Source organism: Corvus moneduloides, chromosome 7, assembly GCF_009650955.1.
Source record: "Corvus moneduloides isolate bCorMon1 chromosome 7, bCorMon1.pri, whole genome shotgun sequence".
NCBI classification, from domain to species: Eukaryota; Metazoa; Chordata; class Aves; order Passeriformes; family Corvidae; genus Corvus; species Corvus moneduloides.
In genome coordinates, this window is record NC_045482.1 from 32373705 (window position 1) to 32396860 (window position 23156).

The window sequence follows — 23156 nt, forward strand, 5'->3', positions numbered from 1 at the left end:
TACTTTTTTGCTGATGAAACTTGCTATGTATAAACTTTGGAGGTAATGCTGGTGAATGCGTTGGTTGGGAAGGAGACAATCAAATGATAGGTCTGGGCTAAGAGAGTTTCCTGACTGTCTCATTAGAGCCCCCAGTCTGAACCGCTGCCATCCTGGAGCTGCACAGCCCAATTTAATTGGGCTCAGAGACTGTCACAGCACACTTGCTCTCCAGACAAGCACTGTAAACTCATTTTGCCCATCACAACATTTTTCTGACACGCATCTTTTGTTTGCTTTTTGAAAGGCTTGATGAACACCACTTGGGAATTAAATTCAAAGCCTGTACGATTTCCTCTTTCAAAATGCCAAATATTCTGCATGAAAGCTGCATTAATCCCCCCTCAAAATTTATCCTTTTTTTTTTTTTTTTTTAAGATTTGTTGGCCGTAAGTCGTTCCCCTTCTGGTGTTCCCTCTTTTTGTGGGTAATGTCGCAGATCACACAGCCCTAATTTAAACAGACTGTGGATCTTCTTGGGTTGGTGTTGCAGTGAACCATGGCCAACACCACGGTCAGCCGGATCAAGTGGACCAAAAGGTCCATTGGTTTGATGCCTCCACAGCCCAAAAGCCTTGAAGTCACAGGCAGCACCCAAAAGGCTGTACAAAATATGTAGATCTGTGCCTTACCATTGGCCGCTTCTCCTCTCCCCTTGTTTCTCATATTTGGTTGTCTTTCCAGAGAGTTCAATGTTCCTCAGTAGTTGATTGGCCCTTGCTACTCCTCCCCACCTACTCCTTCTCCCATTTGCCACAATTCCTTCTCCCCACCTTTGTAGCACCCCCTAACTGAGGTGTTATTGGTTACCGCATGTTCCCCACGCCCACTCTGTAGGGCTATAAAACCCCATGTCGCTCCCATCTTCTCGGTTTCTCCGTGGTGTTCCTGTGTTCTTCAATAAGCCCTCTCCCCCACAAAGAAGTTCCTCTGCTTCTTTCCTGCCTCCTTTGCCATGGGTGGGCAAGGCAAACCCCACCAGGAGCTTCGCCCGCCCTCCTGCGCTGTGATCGGCCCCATCCTCCCCTTTGGGGCAGGCAGGAGATTGCCCGGTGCTCGGGGCAGCGTGCCAGCCAGCAACAGCACCGAGGCAGCTTGGACAAACTACAGCTCAGAAAAATCTGCTGTGCTGGTTCAAACAAGGAGTTCAGGGAAACGTGCTTTTCATGGTTACTTCCTCTCATTTGTCATTCTGAAAAGTTTAATGCTAATAGGCAAATCTCTAGTGCTTTATTGAGCCTTCGCTGTGCAGGGAGAGGCAATGCTGTTTGGAAAGCTATTTCAGATCCTTAAAAAGCAAGCTCAAGAGCTCCCCAGCATAATGCATGAAAAATGCTGGTGCTGGCTGAGATACACCTGGTGCCCTTTAGTTTAAGGATGGAGTTTTACAGGATCCTAAGGCCAGTTCAGTGGGCTTTGTTTAGGTTTTGAGGCTGATCAGGCGCATTGCAGAGATGTCATTCACAAGGAACACATGAAAAGAATTAATTAAAAGTAGATGCAACTCTGAGTCACTTTTCTAGACTGGAACCAAATCTAATTTCTCTGTTAATAGCAAAAGATCTTGGCCTTCAGAAGGCAGAACTGATTTTTATGTATTTTTTTATATACATATATATATATATATGCACACATATATAATTCATCTCCTACACATAATTAAACTATGAATGCCTGGATGTTCAAGATGAGGAATTAAGTGGATGCTCAAATTATTTTCCTGCACTTACCCTTTTTAACACCCTTCTGCTGCCTTCTTTCCTTTTTTTTTTTCCCAACTATGAAGCCAGATTATTTAAAATTGTTCCTTCTAATATGACCCACAAATATTAAAATTGAATCCTATTCTGGGTACTAATGAAATTGGGTTAATTGGGAAATGCGGCAATATATTTCAGGATTTTTCTTTTGAAGTTTGTGGTCAATTTAATATTCAGTTAAGCAGGACTTCGATGCCAGCAGAGTTGGAATAAACAGGGCCACTGCCATTTTGCTCTTCATATTCCTTCTGCATATTTGGACCAGATTCCTGAAAGCTCCAAGACTCTAACTTTGGTTAGAGTTAATCACCTCTGATGCTACAAGGCACAGTCATTTCCTGAAACTGAAAACTGGGGTCTGGGAAGAGATAAAAATTCTTTTTCATTTATGCACTACACCAGTACATTACAAACCAGCAGCTCATTCCTTATTTTCTGCTGCCACCTTTGTTTATAGTGTAACAATCCCAAAATGTGCTGACTGCTACACACAGAAACAAAAGAGCTGTGTCTAAAAAGAAGATCTGGGGAAACAGACAGAACACGGAGGCAAAATGATTACACTGGATCATGACTGGATGTCTCTACTTTCAAACAAATTGGCTTGTTAGATCAAAGGAGAGAGGGAAAGAAGTGAGAGATGATGAGAGGAGAAGGCATGAGAACAGAGGAGGAAAACAACAAGTTGAAAAGGTCCTCTTCAGGGTTGCTGAGGCTGTGTGATGTCAGGTTCAATACTTTCAGAGACAGAAAAGAAAGTGGATTCACATGAAGTACGAGGAGAAAACAAGTTTGTTTCAGTTTAGCATCAAGGTCAACCCATCAGATCAGGACTGATCTTCATCAAAATAATGTTTAAAACCATCAAATCTGGAATTCCAGAGCCAACACCAATATTTCAAAAGAGATCATAAGATAGGTGATTTCCATAGTGTAATTTCATTTAAATTTTCAGGAATACTTCTTCAGAGTTTTAAGTCATTTAATACATGTTGTTCTATATAAACTATCTAATTATATGTGAAGGAACAGCCTTAAAAGATAAATTTGGTGTTTACTTGCTAGCTTTAAATTTCAGCTTCTCACTAATGGTGGAGCAAGTGCTAGCCTGTCTCTACTTGTCAATTTTGGAAGTCTAATTCTATGACAGGTGAGCATTCAAATGTAACATTCTGTTCTAAAAATATTCAGATCTTTGCTCTTCTGCAGGTCCTGTTGTTTTTTTCAAGTCTGCCTGGTTTTAGTAATCAATCAACACACTGAGGAAAAAAACCAAAAAGCAAGCAAAAATAATAATGAACAAAATGAGAAGTAATATAAAAATTACAGTAACTCACACTTGGGCTCTCCTTGCCCTTGCTGTCTTTACTGGAAGCTCCACTCAGCTGCTCAATTAAACTGTAATGTGTTAATTGTTCAGGTCCATCTTCTCCAAAATGGCCATAGAGACTGTGTTGGTATAAATCCAAAATCGACATTGGGTTCCCCAAAAACGACCTTCTATGACTTTGTTTTTCCTGCACAGCTGCAAGAGATGTAACAAATAACATCATTATGGCAGTCTACATAGATTTTAATGTAATTTTACAATTTTAGATGTATTTCAAGTGTTTTTTAAGATACCTGAACTTCAGTGCAATAGAAACATTAAAAATACAAGCTTCTAATTCTCCAATGCATATACAGGGAACTGTTCATACTTAACATACAAGTTGGAGGAGATGGTAAGAGACATACAGAATTAATTTTCTTTCTTTTCAAATTATAGACAAGATGGTTAATTTGGGGAATCATCCTACTTAATTATTTGCAGTAAGGTTTTGTTCTTCTCCTTTAACAGACCTACATGGCAGATGTGCTAAGATGGTTAATTTGGGGAATCTTCCTACTTAATTATTTGCAGTAAGGTTTTGTTCTTCTCCTTTAACAGACCTACATGGCAGATGTGCTAAGTTCCTTTAGCCTTTCAGTTTGACTGTACTTGATAGTTCTCTCTTTTTCACTATATTTTTAGTTAATGAATGTAACAGCATAAAAAATACACGAGGTATTACACCACTAAGAGAGTGGGGCTTGTTTTAGATCCTGCTGTAGCACAACAACATTAGGAATAAAGCCCCAGTTTCCAAAGTCCAAGGCTGAAAACTCATTCAGAAGAACAAATAAAAAGGAATTTTCTGCAGCTCCACGAAAGCACACAGGAGGCAGAGATGTTTATGTGAACATTAAGCTCCTTTCCTCATACTTCTTGTTACACGAACTTCAACTCTGCCTTGTAACCTACAGCCTTAAGAGAGTATCTGCCTTCAACAGAATCACATCAGGGTAGAACTCAATTTATGAGACTGAAATCAAAACACTTCCATGGCTGAAGAGAAGGATCTGGAATATTTGGCGTATTCCCTCTTACTCTACTGACCTTCTTGTAACATTGGGCAATGAACTGGGAGTCTCATGCTAAGCCCATTAAATTAACAAAGGTCTTATCATTGACTTTTAATAGCCTTTGCATTGGGCACTCAGTCTTTCTGTTCCCTGCTCATAAATGGAAAACGAAAATCACTACAACATTATAATTGTGCAACCAGTGAGTTCGGGGACTCAGCTAATAAATGTAATTATCTATTCATATAAAAATATTCTCTGTGGATTGGTTTGCTGGAGCCCCTTCCCCAGCCTCATGTGGATGTTTTGAGGTTATATCACTTGTGTGCATAAAGACACTGAGACCTTTGAACACAGAATGGGATAAAGCATGGTTGTTAATACATTGTGAGAACTGCATTTAGAGAGCACAGAACAGAAATCCTGACTATGAGGAATGACCACAGCAGAAATACTTTTTTTGTGTTATAATCTTCTATTTGTCTCCATCACAATTATGTATTTTATTCTCTTACTGGCTAAAAAGTGAGGCACATACACAAAATTAATGAATCTCTATGTAAAATGGTCACCTCCAGTCATTAGATACCATTAAACTTGGAATCTGCTGCCATTTAAAGCAACTGGTAACACATGATAAAAATCCTTTTTTTTTTTTTGCAAATTGTGATCAATACAGGAAAGAAAAAAGCTTATTTACCTCTTTAAAAAATCCCATTTATTTCAGTGAAATATGGTTTGTAAAAAGCAAAATTTGTAAAAAGAAGTGTTTATGGGCTGACTAAAATGACTTGCAATATTTTCTACAGATTAAACCCACAAAGCTGCAGCAGTAATGTAAATAAATGGCCCTAGCTTCCTATTCTGCTCTCTCCCATGGAACAACAAGCAATGGATTAGCTCTGAAAATGCCAAATGTAAGAGCCCGATGCCCAGCAGACACTGAAGAGCACAGCATCCAGCCACCCGTGGTGTTTTCCCTGCCATCGTCACTGCGGTGATGATGCTGCAGGTGCTGATCTCTGCCAGGTCAGGCTTGGGGCTGCACAGGGGATCAGCTCTCAGGGTGGTGCCAAGACCTTGCACTGGCCTTTGCACTCACCAGAATTTTCCGCCTGCAGGAGGGGATCCATGGGCTGCAAGGACAAGGACAGAGCTGCCCTCCCCTTGCTGCCCCCAGGGCACACATCTGCACTGGAAGGTGGCTCAAAGCACAGCAGGCTGGTGGTCAAGAAAAGCCAGCAATTTTCTGGGTTATTAAACACACAGAAAACTATTATCTCAAGAACGTCACTTAATGTATTTTTATCTACTGGAATTCAGTAAATTCTGAATTGCCATCAATTCTCACTAAAAACTTTGGTACTTGAAAGCTGCAATATATACACAGAGGAAAATGAGAGAGAGTTCACTGTGGCACCATAACCAACATCACCTTGATACAGAGGTTGGGAAACTGTGGCCTTGATGGCTGCATTATTTCAACTGGCTGCATAATTAAAAAGAAGAAAAAAAGAAAACTATATTTATCGTCAACTTTCAATTTTGTAATAATGTAATTATTTTTATTTGCACTGCAGAGAGTTAAGAATCTACAAGTTAAGCCCCTCTGAGCAAAAACTTTGGAAGAGGGGAAAAAGCATATACACATAATAAAAAGCAAAAGGTAATAAAAAGCTAATAGAAAATTAGACTGAAGAAAGATTTGGGGTTAGAAAGTGAAAACCAGACAGAAAGTTCAATGAAGGACACCATCTGCTGCTGAGTCAGTGTGAGGATGAGGGGCATACATCTTTATGAACAAATTTTCAATTACCTTGTCTGTTGTTCTTTGTTAGCTCCACAAGAGTCTCCTCTGCAGTTCTGAAATAACTGGTTTCATACTCTGGCTCTGGCTCACTGTCAGTGCTGCTCGCTGAGTACGTGCACACCCTTAGAGCTGTGTCCTGCACAAAGAGGGGTATGGCAGCAAGTCAGATAATGCAAATAGATCAAAATAATGCAGAAGATAATATTAGGAGTAGCACATTTTATATTCTTCATGCAGTATAAATGGGTAGTTCAACTGGGAAATCTGCATTACCAGTCTAACTCCTTCAAGTAAGTAACCATCAGTCTGACATGGGGGAAATAACACATTCTTGTCCTGCTAAGTCCCCTGAGACAGTCTGGCAGAAACAATCCTGACTTTAACTTTTCAAAATTTTTTCCCACTGTAACACTGTTTTTGATTCTACCAACATTTTCAGATAATTTTATCCACCAAGTTCAATTTTAGAAGTTCTTAAGTATATTTAATACAGTCTATTTGTAACATGCAAAATTATCACACCACAAATGGCTTGCTGCAAGCAATTCTAGAGACAGTTAGGATGGCCAGTAGACAATACACCATTTCTACACCAGTAAATCCTAATTGTTTCCTGAATTCATGTCACTTGTCCTGGTGTTTATATTACAGTACTGGAGAGCCTTTAGTTCCCAGCTGATTCCTTTGCAAGTTCTTTCCAGGAAGCAATATTATTGATTTTCTTCTGGGAATAAAGAGGAACACTGACAGCTCTGGACAGCTTCTAATCATGGAAGGCCTGAAGGCTCAAACTATTCAGGAACAGCAGCTCAGTACAATAAACCCCACAAACCAGGTAGGGGGAAGCTAAGCCTGTTACTGCTCGGGTAATAGCATGTAGAAGTACAACCTACTACCCCTATCCCAATTGTCTATCAGTGGCTCAAATGAGGTTTTAATTCTGTTTCTCTAAAAGGGATATTAATTTCCTCATCTTTCCATCCATGCTGCAGTTTCTAACTGATGCAGGAGGACATCCCTTTGTTAGGAATCACACACTTGTGGAGAGGGAACCAGAGCTGAGGACACCTGCATGCAGCCAGGTATGCCCAGCATTAGAGATTGCAAGCCAGCTGTAGTCCCAAAACCCCACAGAAGCATGTTACAAGAGTATTGTCCTGTTCACAATACTTCCATAGCACATCTCTCAAACTCTCATACTACACAGCCATACAGACAAGGAATCTAGGCCTGGGGAAGAAAAGAATCTGAACCTCACTAAAAGCAACAAATGAGATCAACTTGCTAGAAGAGAAGAATGTGTTTTTCTTTTCTAAAAATGCCTTTGAGGATTTTTAATTAAAACATGTTTATAAGCAGGAGGACAAAGAACCTTTAGGTGCTGTATTATTATTACTGGTAAATAATGAGATAGCAAATGAAGGGTAAGGAAGTAAATGTAGCTGTTAGATTGTTAGTTACTCTTTTCACCATATTAAAAACACTGGCCATTTCTGATACCTCTACACTGGCCACAATACCCATCTCATTTAAGAGATGCCACCTCTTAACTTATACCTTTGTTTTAGTAGTTTTCTTGGGGGTCCACTCCGGAAGAGCTTTTCTATTTTCTACAGTCTCTTTGGTGTGTTCTAATGAGGCAGAGGTCACAGAACTTGCTTCTTGTTCACTTTGCTTTGCAAGGTTAATTATTCCTGAATTAAGAGAGACATTATTTAAATTCTAGGTCTCATCAGCATCTTCATGATAGTGTGTCAATTATAATTCAGTAAAAATTGGGGGCAAATTGTGATACTTCCATTACGTCAAATAATATTTTACTGCTCAAAGGAACAATTTACTAACTTACTGGAATAGTTCTAACTAAAGTGGCAGAATTTCATCCAAATCCTTTTCCAGTTAACAAGAAAAAAGGAAGGCATGAATTTAAATCCCTTTATTAGTTATAAAATATATACTCTTTCAACAAAGAAACAACATTCAGTAACTACTCCTAGGCATTGTACTCTGCCATTTCATGTTCTCAGAGAACAATCTTTTAACATAAATACAATTGGAAGTACCTTTCTAGCAGAAAGCCAGCTTTTTTATTTGCTATATTTGCACTATGCAAAATCGGAACATCAAAGAAGATATATTGTGCATATGAAATAAAGTGATAATTGTAATTTGGATGAGAAAGTGAGGGAGAGAAGAATTGAATGAAAATAGTCTAGTAAAGAATGAGTTGACCCCATCATCTGATGTGTACTACTTTTTTGTAACATCTCTTCATGACAATTTAATTAAGATACAAACCTTACAAGGTTGGTGCAGTGAATATTAGCATTAAGATCAGAACAATCTTACTGCTTCTGACTTCTTATGAAGCAATTCAAAGCTTGCAGTTTCTGTTCAATTTGTTATAATGACAGTGTTTAATCATGGGCTCTACTCTATAACACACTGCTGAATTGAGGTCACACATGTGACCATTCAAGCATGTAGCACATAATCTATAACTAAGATTTCTCTTCTGAATCCTTCTTAGCTGTATCATTAATTAACAGTACACTTATTTAAAAAATACTAAGTATTAAAATATCTTTTTATTTATTTAGCTTTGATTTGAAAAAAGCAGGGGAGTCTGCAATAAAGTATACAATGTGTGTTTGCAGTCTATTACACCATTACAACACTGCACTGGGAATATTGCTAAATCAACTTAGTTTTAAGATTTTTAATTAGAAACCTTCTGTTATACATCCTATGAACATACAAGAGAGGCTTCTTTCCTCCTAGGCTCAATATATGTCAGCTCATTAGCAGAACATATATTTGATGGCTTTAAGCTAAGCTCAAACTTGATATTTAACCTTACATGCTAATTACACAGAATGTCTCTTGGATAGAGTGATACAGATTTATGCAAGTTAAATACAACTTTTACAGCAGCAATAACTGGGCTGACAAAGTGCTAACCACCATAACCCCAGTAAATAAGTGACATTGCATTTGGTCAAGATAAAAAAATACCCATTAAACTAATCACTTTTACTGTGCTTTGTGCTGTATCTGTCATGCTGACTATGAAAATTTCCCTGTTGCTAATGCTACATGATTTTTAATGCTATTAACATATATATTAATAACTCCAAAGTCTTCAAAAACTTATATAAATAGTCAATATTTGTTTATGAAAAATGCACAGACTTCAATGGAGCTATATACTAACACAAAGTTATTTGCTGGAGCTTTGATGGATTGCCAGTCCTTTTATACCTTTGTCAGCTCTTGTTTTCTGGCTTAAACACACACGTAGCTCATAAGAAAAAGTCAGGTATTTTATATTCATATATAGAAATGTGTTTGCACGATGTAGTAATGAGAGCCTTATTGGAGGCCAAGGCTGTATATTCAGTGGGACAGAATTTATGCATCAAGGCCAAATGAGTCTTTAGTTCAAATCCAGTATCAAAATCAAGTCTTCATGAATATATCTTTTCTATGTCACAACATGGCTGTGCTTTGTACTCTGTATTCTCGGTCTGATCCTGAATATTGCTGAACATCCATATTCTTTTTCAAGTCAACTTCCAAGGCTGGCATATGTTTTTTTTCTTCAAGTACTGTTTCTTGAGAAAAGGCTCTAAGAGCTAAACTCATTTTTCTTTCTCAGATAAGCACTATGTATAACAAAATTTCCATATGGCTCAGGTCACAAACTTGTTAACCTTATGCATTTATAAAAAGAGTATCTTCTGCTCCGCATTTAACATTTCTGTTATCAATTGCCTTTATTACAGGATTTCTGCTAATCAAAACAGAGGCCAAGGCAGAAATAATGTGACTTTCAGTGTAATTGACATTTTACCTGAGGAAGCTGGTTTGGGAAGGTGACTTTGAAAAGGTCGTATACCTTTGGCAGTCATGGCCGGATCAGATGTTGAGTGACTAATTATGTTTTCCACAGCCTCCTGGCTCTTAGCTGTTGAAGGCACTTCTCGCTCAAGAGTTTTGGCTTTTACTGAAGGAGCTGAAAGAAGAACTTGCTCAGATGCTGCAAAGACTCCCATTTCCAAGGCTGATTCTTGCTTAGAAATATGTCGCCCCGTCGATCGGTTCCCCGAATCAGGGAGGGGGAAGGTTCCAATCCCACTGTCCAGCGTCCTCATCTGGCAGCAAGACTCTATGGCACAGGAAATTAGTGTGATGGGATGGAGCTAAAGGTATTTAAAGTCAGTGAAAACATCTGGGGAAAAAAGGGCATCATAAAGGGAAGGTTTCAAGGCCAGGGAAATGTTTTGCACTTTGTGACTGTGCTGTTACCTGTCACTGGAACGCTTTTGACACCTTGTCTAACTGAATACAAGGAAATACCCTGTTGAGGTGCAATGAAATTAAGTGCCAAAACATTGACACTGGCCTGCTTCAGAGTAACAGTGTGAATGGATAAGTGGGACTGGTCCTGGAAAGCGGTTACAGATGGAATTTTAAAATTGTTTAGTTTGAAGGCCCACAGAATGTCTGGAGAGTACCAGTGTGAGGCGTGGAGTAGTGTAATATATTTCTTCCAACATAAACCCACACTCCACAAAGGTTTGGCCTCTCCATATCTCTGTTTTGCTAATTGTTTCTCATACAAGAAGGTGTTAACCAAAATGTATCATGCATTCTTACATAAAACTAAGATCTGCAGAATTTCTTCAAAATACCCATCTCTCAGAGCATCCTGAAAAACTGGGACAGCAACAGCCATGCCTGTGTTTACCTTGTTACGCTCTGGTTTTGCACATCCCAATTTGGGTAAGTGTACACAATGCCAGGGATACCTCTAGTACTTTTATTTTTCAGAAGCAGTATGGTCCCACACAGCCCTCCAGCTTATTCATCTTACTGGAAAGGTGCTGTACTAACCATGAAACAGGGAAAGGTGCAAGTGTAGGTGTGTGCACATGGCTATCTGAGCAAACAGGATGGACTGGCAACCCCCCTGCCCTCTCATTCTCTATCAGTTTCCAGAGACTTCCCTTTTGTTTCTATAAGGGGCAAACAATGTTGAAAAGAGTGTGATGGCAAGGTCCTTCTGAGAGCTATAAACACCAAGGAGGGAACTTCAGCACTAATGGTTGGAAAATGAGCATAATTTAGGTTAAATGTCTGGAAACATCCCTTGACAGCAAGCTCTTAAGTCTGTGGCAGACACTCCCAAAGGAAGCAGAGGAATTTCCTTTGCTTTGAACAATTTAAGGCTACACTAGACTAAAGATATACTGCAGTGAACAATTGTACTCCAGCAGGAGATGCAGAATACGGCCCAATATATCTTCTCCATCTCTATTTTAGGTGTTTCTCAGTATTGATTCTTTTTTTATGATATGTCCATTTGTTATTTAAGTCTGTTGTAGTTAGCAGTCCTCTGTCAAGTCATTTTCATTATTTTTTCCTCTGCTGAGTTTCTAATACTCTCAGAAATTTGGAAATATTTCTCCCCTACGGGTTTTGCCTATTTGTTTTTGAACAGAGAACATTACCATGGTCATTCTCATTAAATATCTTCATCTCAATGGGCCTTTCTTGATAACAAGTCAGAAACAACTTATAGATAAATTAAATATGTATTTCTATTTCATGGTTCTTGTGAAAGGAGAAGCAGCCTTATATTTATGTGTCCTCATTACCTTATCACTCAGGGTCGAAAAAGGACTGAAAGTCCTACTGAGCACCTGAACCATACAAGGCCTGGCTGAGCTGCAGCAGCAAAAACTATAATTGTCTTTTAAAAGGGCAACAGGTGACTCTGGTTTCCCTCAGAAAATTGCTGCATACCAATAATTTCTCTCTGTAGGTAAAAGGAGGTAAGATGTGGAAGCCATGCCTAGCTAGCACCTACATTTTCTGTCACATTTTTGAGCTAATATGTCATAATGATTTTAGAAGTTGCTGAAGGTTTCCCAGGAAACATGAAGAAAAAAAAGAGAATTATATTTGGTTCTGCAGCGTCAAAAGGAGGTATCCCATCTACTGAACCCTCTTACCTCAGCTATACTTCCTCTGAATTTTTTTTTGTTGTTTTTGAATAGCAAAATACCTAGCTAGAAGTGGGAATGCAGAAAAGCAATTTAAAATTCCAGGCATTGCCCTTGCCATTTTCTGTACATAATCAAGCTGAAACAGCATGTTAGCTCGTGGACAGGCAATTCTTCAACTAAAGGCTGTTGGTGAGAGAGTTAGCAAATAAAGAGAAATATGGAATAAGAAAGGACTTCTGTTATTTGCCTCTTAACCAAAAGACATCTGTGCAACACTGGTTGTGTTGGAGAGGCAGAGCTCTTCAGCAGAGACACTGAGCAAATTGAAAACACCACATAAAAGAACACGAAAGTCTGGGGAGTCCCCCCTCTCCTGTCTCTATGGTCAAAGTGAGACCTGATTTTGTAACCATTTCCACAGGGACTTTGAAGGACCTTGTAGTGTTGTTTCCTTTCTGACCATTCCCTAAGACAAAAAGTCATTCCCTCCTAATTATTACAGGGAAATTAAGTAGGATCAAAATGTGTATCAAAAAGCAAAGCTACAGCCTTTGCTAAGGGAGAGCTGGAAGATGGAAGCTTTTATCTTCTGAGGACATGTATCTTAAAATGACATATGGATTGCTCTTGCCCACTGTTACCTTGTGTACATCTACGAATGGACCATGAAAGCAGTGGCATAGAATCAAAATAAATGAACACTGAGGGCCAGACTTCCAAGAAAATACAATCTCCTGCTGTTTCTAAAATAATTGGGAGAGGGAGGGAGGAGCACACCAGAAGTATCGCATTTAATTAGCAGGAAAAATAGTTTTAAGCGATTCTAGTCTTCCTTCATAGAGACTTTATCCATGATAAAGGAAATACACCAGGTGGAAAACAGATTTTTAAAAGAGGTCACTAATTTTTGGTTCTGAAAAACCACAAAAGGGTCTGGTTTTCAAAGCGCTCAATGCTTGGCAGCTCCCGTTGTGACTCTTAAAGACAGATTTTTTTGAAAATTCTGTGACTCAGCTATGTTGAAGAATCCTCAAAAACCTAGTCCTAAATCCAGACTACACCACAAAATTCTTTGTGGATTGTAATTTTTCATTACTGAAACTAACTAATCAACCCCTACAACTAATACAAATAAAAAAGTATCTTTCAGACAATTTGTATTACTGAAAGAATGAATACACGTTATCTTGTGTTGCTTTTAAATGTTTATGAAGCAACTGCAAAATAAAAAAATACGTTGTACATCCCAGTGACAGCTTTCAAACAGCTTCATGGCCCATCTGATTTCATCAGCTGCACTGACACTTCAAATTACTGTTATCAGTCAGAGATGCACAAGACTACATAATGAAAATATGTAAAAGTTAAATCTCTGGTGCTGTGACAGTACCACTCAGTAGATGAAAAATGACTCAGTGAAACATTAAAGTCTGAAAAGAGTAATATATGAGCTTAATTACTTTTGCTTGAGAATTCTTCCTGATATACCAGCCAAATTCCTTGCCTGTTTCTGATTTTTTTTCCCCTCCTCTTTCCTTGCTAGGGAAGAAAGAAGCTCACAGAATGGTATTGGCTTTATAGTGGACACAGATAGACTCACTCACCATCAGCCATTTCTCTGAATAATCAGACTAGAATCAAAAGCCTGAAATACTGAAATAGCTCCTTCCCTCTGTCTCATCATGGGGATTCTAGTCTGGACCAAAAACAAAGTCCCTGGAAGTCCTACTGTAGAGGAACAATTCCAAACTGAAAATAGAAACAAGGAAGAATTTACAGATATTTCCTGGAGATCAAGAAACTCCTGACTGTATAGGGATCTTTTGATGACAGAGCGTTGTAAGAGCTCAGTGGAAAACTTGAGGAAGACCTTTAATTTTGAGAAGCCTCTAAACCACTAGAAAAAGGGAGTTAACACTGCATAAAGTTTTCTGAAAGTTTTCCAAACTACTTTTCAATAATTTTCAAATTTAGTATTTTCATGTGCAAGACAATCCTGCAGTTCATGTCCTGCATCAGCTGTAATTTGTACAGCTGGACAATCCTTTGCAATATTGCACCATCGCTGGTGCTTTACCAACATTTTCTGTATCAGTAAATCACCAAGGTCTCTTCAACATGGAGTCAGCACGCAAATTAGAGATGGAATAAAAAGGATCTGTGAAAACTCTGCACCACTCTGAGGGTCTGGACAAGAGGAGAGTAGGAAAGGGACATACACTCAGGCTGGCAGATATCAGGGATTCTAAAAATCAGATCGTCACTGGGGAAAATAACTCTAGCAGCTCCTTCTGCAGTTTTTTTTTTTTACATTTTCCTCTGAAATGCAAAAATTAAAGAGTTAGAAGTAAACATACCCCACTGATAAGAACTGACAGCTTAGAATTCATTGAAGTATTTTAGGGCATTCTCCTGAGCATAGATAATTTAAAGATGCATCTTAAATACAAGCAACAAATCATTAAACCTAATTATTCTTCAACTTTTTATTTCTTCTGAAAGACTTGAATTAGGCATAATAAGAGGAGACATTCCTGGATGGTGGCACACAGGGAAGGACTTACAGGTCAGAGAGGAAATAATTATAGGTCCTACCATGTTGTAACTGCAGTTTTGCCTCTCTACCCACTTGTGCCACAAGTGACAGAAGGCAGCTGTGTCTTAGTGCTGCTTGAGGGTATTGAGACTTCCAGAAGCAGCTCAATAACCTCAGCCATTCCCCACCATGATGTTACTGAAACACACTGATGGATACCAGATGCAATTACTGCAAACAGACCCTATTTCTACTTCAAATGACATATAAACAGTTTCTGTTTGGGGGTGGCAAAGTTACAGAAGTGTTTGTGTTACTTAACTTTGATGGCCAATCTATCTTAACATTCTTAAAAAGAGGACAAATTTATTTTATGTCAAAAAGATCCCAGGTAGTTCTGCTTACATCAGCCTTTGTAGGTACAATACTAGTAGCACAAGGATATGTTTTCTTTCTAAGAAGCGTCCCACCTCATGAAAAATGTGGAATCCTCCCCTGTGCTCACCACTACAGCTGGTTTGAGATATTCCTCACATAAATTTTCAAGTTTTGGCCTACAAAAATGTACATGATTGACAGAAATTTCAGCTGAAATCTTTAAGTAACCACCAGAATTCTCCACAGAAAGCAGGCATTTTCAGGAAAAAAAATATCAGTCAAAAATAGCTCTGTATCAAGAACAGTTTCGCTGGGAAATTTCCAGCAAGCTGTTTTCAGAAGTACAGACTCAAGCCTTGACATGTTTTGAGTGGTACATAACACTGAATGGGCCAGCTTCAAGGAGTATCCAGGACATTAAAAATGGAAGGACGTAATTCCCATCAGTAACAGAATACACAAATTCTAACACATTATTTTTCCTCACATTAGAAAGTTCAAGACTTCCCACTAAGCTGGCACGGGGAACCAGATAACACATACTGTCTTTCTTCTGAAACACAAAGGGAGTATAGTTTTTCCCAGCATTTTGAAACATGCCAAATAAAAATTAATAGATTTTCTTTTTTTCTTTTCAGAAGAATATTTCAAATGTAGATAGGTCCCTACAAAATTCTTTCAAAAGTTAATAAACATCTTTGAGCTACATGTGGCGTTGGCACAAAGAACTTAAACTACAGATGGCAAAGCAGATCTCTTTATTTGCACATCCTTCTCTTCATCTGCAATGCTAAAGCGACCACAAAAAAAAGAAAATGTATTTCTGCCAAATCAATGTCAATTTAAAGTAGATTATTCCTTCTGGATTTACACTATAATTTGATCCAATTGGTCAAATATGAGTGCATTATTGTTTTCTATCTAGATCTGAGGTACAATCAGTGTGCAAAATTAAAGAACCCAAAGGCTCTCCAAGGTAAAACTAGAAAAGACCCGAGTTTCCACAGCCCTACACTCCCATGGGTACTGCACTGGTGGCATGGGATTATTCCCATTACATACTGAGGAGGGATAAACGGGAGGACTGTGCTGACTATTTTCAAATGATGGAACTTCATTCACGGCTACTTGAATCTGGGATTATAATTTATGCCTATTTACAATAACAATAAAGTAAATAAATAAAACTTATTTTACCAATTTATTCAGTGCTCTTTCTATTTTCTTCCTAGTCACGCTTTATTTTGCAAAACCCACAATCTTCAATATGTCATTCATCCATGATTTGTCAGTTGTCTTCACAGTTTTCCATGACCACAATCCCATCTGAAGTGTATTTTCTGGGTTGAAACAGATAATTGCTGCCTCATTTTAATTCCAGTCCCATCTTAAAATACATTTCTACTAGTAAGTCAAAAGATTAGTCTTAATTATTAGAGAATACTAGCAATCTTGTACTCCAATTTAGCAGTTATCTATGGACTTTTTTTTTTTTCAACAAATGCTTCCTATGCTCCTCCAGGCATTTAGATCTGATTCCTGCATGCTCGTAATGGTGGCAAGCTATGTGGAATAGGGTTTTTACAGAGGACAAAAAGAGCTGGAAAAAGAACTTGGATGATTTTTTGGATTTGTTACTCGACACCTCTCAGTGTCTGTTGAATACGAAGGTCTACATGCAGTTTTCCAGTTGGGGAAGTCCCACAACTAATGGCACCTGGAATTATCTCTCTTGTATTATGCTGTTACATTTACTTTCTAAAAATCTACTCACTGTTCTCAGGAGACAGGATATTAGGAATAGATATAATTTTAGTCCTAGAAAAGATATATTGAGATTCATTTGAAGAGCAACTTGAAGCTCTGTGTAAAAGGTAATTAAATGAGGACCAGGTGCAGCCTGGCTGTCAATGAGGCCAGCCTAGAATTTCTTTGGGGAGCTATTCCTCTCTTGTGGCTGTATATCCCCCTTTGGCTTTACATCGCCAATCAGCCTTACAACTTCGTAGCTGTCTTTGAGAAAGCTATAGATGAGTAACAGCTGAGAAGAAGGAGAAGTCCTCACATCTCAAGCAAGGTGTGAATCCACGGTAAGCAACAGGTCTGCTGCAATACAGGAATGTGGCTTTCCCAGACTTTTTCACCAAGCAAAGCCTTCTGTTTCCCTCAGAGCCCTGAAATGTGAAGGTTGGGAGCCAGCAATCACACAGTCTCAGGAACATTTTCCTGGGGATGGCTCATTCAAGGCATGGATGGATGCTCCCCTTCCTCTAACAGGAAAGACTAACAGCCCTCAGAAATCCTGTCTGTATGTAGCAAAGCCTAAGAAAGGATGGTTTGTTATTTGCTCAGTTGCTAAGGGCTGCCTCAGCCATGCCTTTTCCGTGTAACCACAGGCCTTTATCTCTCTCTATGCCCCAGTTCTTCACATTAAAACACAGAGCTAATCCCACTTCTCCAGCATTGGAGTGCTGCCATGAGGATAAAGAACGTAAATGTTCGGCAGCCAGTGCATAACCAACCTGCAATCCCTGCCATGAATAATACTTGTGTAGAGATACCTCCACTCAGCTTTTCTGAAGGTTGTTCAGCAACTAACAGCAAGCTGCAAAATACTTACAAGAAGCATTAAGATTGGTGTTTTGCTGATATTATTAGAGGCAGCTGGTTTATTTTAAGAAAAACTGCATTAAAACACAGTTAGAGAAGTGAAGAGGTCAGACTTAGCATCTCAGAGACATGGGCTCCACGTGGTGCCCAAGGGAGCATTTGGCTGCTCTATGGAGGGTTTCTGTTCACTGATGGCTGTGCTGGAGGCATTTAAGGATAACGGGATGGAAGCACTGATTTACTTACTGTTAAGCAACTCTTATAAATTGGAGTTTGGTTTCACTCACATTCAGATACTTTCTTTGATTTTCTATTCCCAACAGATAGGAGTAGGGATAGTGCTTTAAGCATAAATGCTGTCTCTGGTAAACATGGACCAATTTCTAAGTGCATAGGAAGCTCTGGGTTTTGCAAATGCACTAGAAAACTTACTATATTTATTTTGTAACATCACTGCTTTTTGTTTGTTAGTACAAAAAATACTGAAATTAAAGCCACATGAATATTAAATTAAGCTTTAAATAATTTATTTTTAGTTTTGCCCTGCAGATGGCTTTACTTAAGGGTACTGCTAATGAACACTTAAAAATATACATGCACACCTGAAACAAACTGATTTTATTTCTTAATTGATGAAAACTTATTAGCAGAGTGAGTGTAGAGAGCTTTAAGTAGCTTTCAGGTGCATTATAGTCCTTCCATTCTGGTACCCAAGTTCAGCTCCTCCAAACCAGTGGAACCAATGCGGAACTAACTGCAGGCAAGCAGGAGCTGGTATGAAACCATCATGATTTGAAGCCAGAAGAATGAACTAAGACTTTTTTTCAGGATATCTATTTTTTGCAAAAAAGGTATGCCATGTTACATGGTGCTACAAAAACACCATTAGAATGACCGCTTTGAAACAACATACTGCACCTCTTTGCCTATTAAAGATAGGAAGTAGAGAAATTACTCACTGTAAATATATTGGTTGATTTCCTTTCCCTTTCCTAACAGTGAATTTTCCAAACACTGAGAAATTGAGTTCACCTAGTATTAAAAAAGTATGCACTAATTGCATAGGTATTACTTCTCTCTTAGAGTGATTTTTTTTGAAGAGTCTGTTTTTCTATGATCTCCAATGATGACTAATTGCATAATCCTATGTCAACAATTCAGGTGTCAGACTGAAGACATGCATCAAAGCTCAAACTCAATTAAAAACAGCAACAAAATTAGGAACAGGCATCCTATCCTCAGAACGAGAATCTGGAAATGCATATGCCAATACCGCTCAAGCTTAATTTATAATTCAGGTAAAAATGTATTTTTCATAAAGTTCTACTAGATTTCATTGTAGGAAAGGAGCACAAAATCCCTGTGAGCACGGATGAAACACATGTTTAAAATAGCCCAACACATCCTCACTCAAAATGCTTTTCAGTTTGCTCAGTTGCACTTCAGGTATATGAATTAATGGGAAATGCATGACTGAAGCTTCATACACACATCCACAGATGGCCCTTGCCAGGAGCAAAAAACATGTAAAGTAGAAAAATTTCAAATAGAAGGACTCACACTGCTATAGAGAATACCAGCGTGTACTATCCTGTGAGAGGCAGGATAATCAGGCACAGTGCTGATTTGGGGGATAAAAATTAATATAGATTGGGCTAGACTGTAAAGAACTGTAAATCAACACAGCAGCATTAACTTCAAATAACTTGGCCATCCTATTTAATTGACATTTTAAGCCTGAATGAGACCAGCAGATTCTCAGTATCTTGAATAATAATTAGACTGTATCCTACATATAATGCATAAAGAGACACACTTCTCCTAGTGATAAAATTTGGTATTTCTGGGTGAACAAATGTAAGGTAAAAGAAGGAACTTAACAGCAAATCACTGCGGCTAATAAGGAAGTGTTGATCAAAAATATTAATTCTATCCACAGAGGGAAGACAAGCTAGACAGTAAGACTGCAGCAGAGCTGTAGAAGAATTGGCAATTAGACAAATGCTATGTGTACTATCTTTAAAGTACAAAGAAATGATTTGTCTTTGCCAGACTGTGAAGAAGGTAAGATGACATAAATTAGAAGACATTAATGGATGTTAGTTTCTTATTATTCACATTGGCAAGGTTCTCCATCATCTTCACAGAATACAAGTATCAACTAGAAAAATGCACAGAAAGTTTCACTCTGTTATCATAGGCTCCTCCAGACCATTATTTTAAAATCAATCCCTGCAGCAATGCCCAAATGCCAAACAAGAACACAGCACAGCTGACACTATTCATCCCATTTCTAGTGGTTCAAACCCACACAATGCCATTACTCTCTCAGCTCACTCCATCCTGCAGAGTAGCTTGTTTACCTTCTCACTCATATAAAAACCATGCAAAACCCCCAGTCATTTATTTTAATGAAATTCCACTGAGAATACGCAGAGAAGCTCAGTAGAAGGAAAGGACATTTAGTCAGCTTTATGCACCAGTGTATTTCTGATGAGCAAGGCCTAGCATGGTAATTAAGGCTGTTGCACACTGCCCTGCAAGGCCACTCAACAGCAGGACCACACCAAATCTTCAGCAAGACAAATATTGCAGCATAACAACAGAGGACTGCTAAACGTTGTGTAAAGTCTCCCAAAGAAATGGCCAGAGACAGATGTAGAACAATATCCTTGAAGATTTAAAAAACTTGACTGATGAGGTCCCTGAGCAGGACTTCCAACCTTGGGGGATGTTTCTACATGCAGGACAGTCAGTTCTTGCAATGCCCACTAGTTATTAACCCAGACTTCCCACCAGTGATGACTCATTTTAGCTGCTCTGGTTCAGAAAACTAAGCAAACAGCCACAGGTCATTTCAATGGTGTTGAAGGATCAGAAAATGAAGACGTTGGAATACAAAAGGGGAAGAATAGTGCTTGATAATTGCATGGAAATGTAAATGCTTTGGGGAAATTACAAGGAGGCAGTAAATGGCATAAATTTAGAGGGACTGACTGAGATATTTTGGTAAGTAAAAGTACAAATGAAACTGCTTTTTACCCAGTTGAGCTCAGTTCACTCAGCTGTACACTTTCACATGTGCCTCCTGTCTGTATAGTAAGACCATGGTAGGTAAGATTGTGATGGGCTCTCACATCTTCCAGGACACTTTTGGCTCTAGATTTTGAGGCTTTTTTGGTTTGTTTCAATTTTTTTTTTAATGAAAAGGTTTGGATCCCAGCATTGCTCAGGGCAAGCAGTTTATTTTACTATTTATTAATTCATCATTGTTCTAGCAGTTGGGAACTCAGCCCTTTGGATTAACTGCCAAGCTGGAAGCTGGTTAGATACGGCAAGTGAGCAGGTTTTTAAGATGCCTGCTACACAACCCCCATTTCAAGGCTCTAGCACACTTGTTAAGCAATACAGCCAGGACCTACAGATCTAACACCTACCTTTCAGCTTCCACGTGCACACAGGGCTTGGGAAAACAGCTTTGTTACGATGTGCAAATAAATCCATGCATACTTGTACCATTGCTCATATAGGGGGTTCACGAAAAATCTAATACCCTATCACAGCTTGTATCAAATGGAACATTTTGCAGATGTGTAATAGGAACAGACCCAGGCTGGAAGTGGATTCAGTGATAACTGGTTTTGCTTGATGACTTTTATACACAGCAACCTCACGTATAGAGACTTCTAGGCATTCCACAGCTTTGCTGTAGTGTTGTGATGGGGAAGATAAAGCAAACAATTTTCCTTTATCTGAAAATGTGCAAATGAATGATTCAACTGCCATATCAGTGATAAGATGATTGCTAAATGGTTCTTCTCAACTTCTATCAATGGCCTGATGAAAGGAATTAATGCTGACAGTGATAAATTGTTTTTTCAGGCAAGACAATGACAAGAGAGAACTTCTTTCGAGGTCAGAAGACTCTATCAGTTGAATATTGTTCTTCATTACATGCATTGGAGGCATACAATGATTTGCTGGGCATCTAAGCAACTTGTGGCTTATCCCTTTGCCTCTCCACAGGGATGTGAATTGCCTCTCCTTACTGAATGCACAGGCTATAATACAGATCAGTTTGCTCACCATCTTTCCTCTCTCATTTATCCAGTTACATTTGTCTCAGTAATCCACCACAGACCTCACATAATCTGTCTCTAGGTTTGGAGGGTTCCTTAATGTAAATGTGTTTGCTCAAATATATCAGACTTAATGGACATGCTTTAGGATGATGCATGGCAAATTTAATGTATTTACCATATTAATCAAGCTTATTTCCTTCACATCTATTTCAATTCCCCAAAAATGAGAAAATATGAATTTAATAGCTGTTTACTTAGTACCCCAGTAAACACACCCAAAGCTTCAGTAGTTTGCATAATGGTGGACAAAACCGGGTGTTTGGTTTGGCAGAGGAGGTGCCCAGTACTTTTTTCCCTCTCATTGGAAACTTGGTACAAGCTTATTAAATAAGCAGAGGGACTGCTATTGTTTTCATAAAGCTTTGGAATAAGACATCGGATAATTTATATAAGTAAGCACTATGAGTATTGTCATAGGTTAGCAAGCATAGTCCCGGAAGGGACGTCCTTGCTAAGGGGTGCTTACAGTTTCCTCTGGGAACTGATAGAACCTATCAGCTGGCCAGTTTGAATATGGACAATTCTCTAAGCCACTTAAAGTTGTGACCACCTCTGTGATCCACATTTAAGAATAGGCAAACTCCCCCTCCAAGCTCTCTCTCGTTTCCGGCGCTGGGACAGGTGGCTGCGGGCCCCGTGTGGGGGCCAGCGGGCCCGGCCAGGCCCTGCTTGGGCCAGGCCGGGCCGGGCCACGGCCATCCTGAAGCCATGGACCTGTTCCAGCCATGGAACCCCCCCCACTGCCTTGCCGTGGGCAGCCGGAGCGGCTCGGCTCTCCCCCCTCTCCACTGCGATAAGAAAAATTCAACATTCCAGCTGTAAAGCTGCAAGGCCGAGGTGAGAGTAACCCTTTTATTGCTGTGAAGAGCTGAAAACCTGAGGGAAGAGAGAGAGGAGATGCTTAAAGCTGAAAGTCTGTTGTGAAGCTATGATATATCAGAGTATCCTGTTGTAATTTCATGAAGATATGGGGGGTGGAGTGTTCAACTCGTAAGCAAAAGCACCTGCGCTGAGATAGGCAGATGCTGACGCAGCTGTAATTTCATGAGAAGTTTGGACAGGGAGAGATGGACCAGATGAGGACTTTTGCTCCAAACGGGAAAGGAGAAAACCTCAGTCCCTAGAGATGAACCAGATGAGGACTTTTGCTCCAAACGGGAAAGGAGAAAACCTCAGTCCCTAGAGATGCTCCCAGAGATAGTCCTAATGATGAAGATGATGAAGACCCTTTGCTCCCAGGGAAGGAGAAGGGCCTCTGTTTTTGTTTCTGAACGGCTCAACCTTAAAATTATACCCCAAAAAAACTTCAAGAGTGGACCCTCGAAAGCAGTTGCGGGAAAAGCTGCAAGTCGGGGGAAGGGACTCACACGCAGGCAGAGAGACTCCTCTTCCTGAATGGACTGAACGATATTTGGAAGTGGGCGGCTGTCTCGTTGTGATAATGTTTTCATAGCATGAGCAAGAAGAGACTCCTCTTTCTAAATG

At 39.2% G+C, this 23156-nt stretch overlaps 1 protein-coding gene across 11 annotated transcripts in view; it reads right to left on the reverse strand.

Moving 5' to 3' along the window:
* NCKAP5 (NCK associated protein 5) overlaps positions 1-23156 on the reverse strand; it is a 380419-nt gene that overhangs the window by 22293 nt on the left and 334970 nt on the right. For 8 of the 11 annotated variants that reach the window (XR_004241242.1, XM_032114335.1, XM_032114334.1 and 5 more), the window contains 4 exons: positions 9848-10162; positions 7552-7688; positions 6001-6130; positions 3137-3324 (listed from right to left, as the gene is read on the reverse strand). Coding sequence is in view for 9 of the 11 variants with exons in the window: in XM_032114335.1 (XP_031970226.1) it covers positions 3137-3324; positions 6001-6130; positions 7552-7688; positions 9848-10162 (770 nt within the window). In the remaining 2 variants the exon portion in view is untranslated. Of the gene's footprint in view, positions 1-3136; positions 3325-6000; positions 6131-7551; positions 7689-9847; positions 10163-23156 lie in introns of those variants that run through there. The other 3 variants (XM_032114337.1, XM_032114341.1, XR_004241243.1) reach the window with 3 other exon arrangements.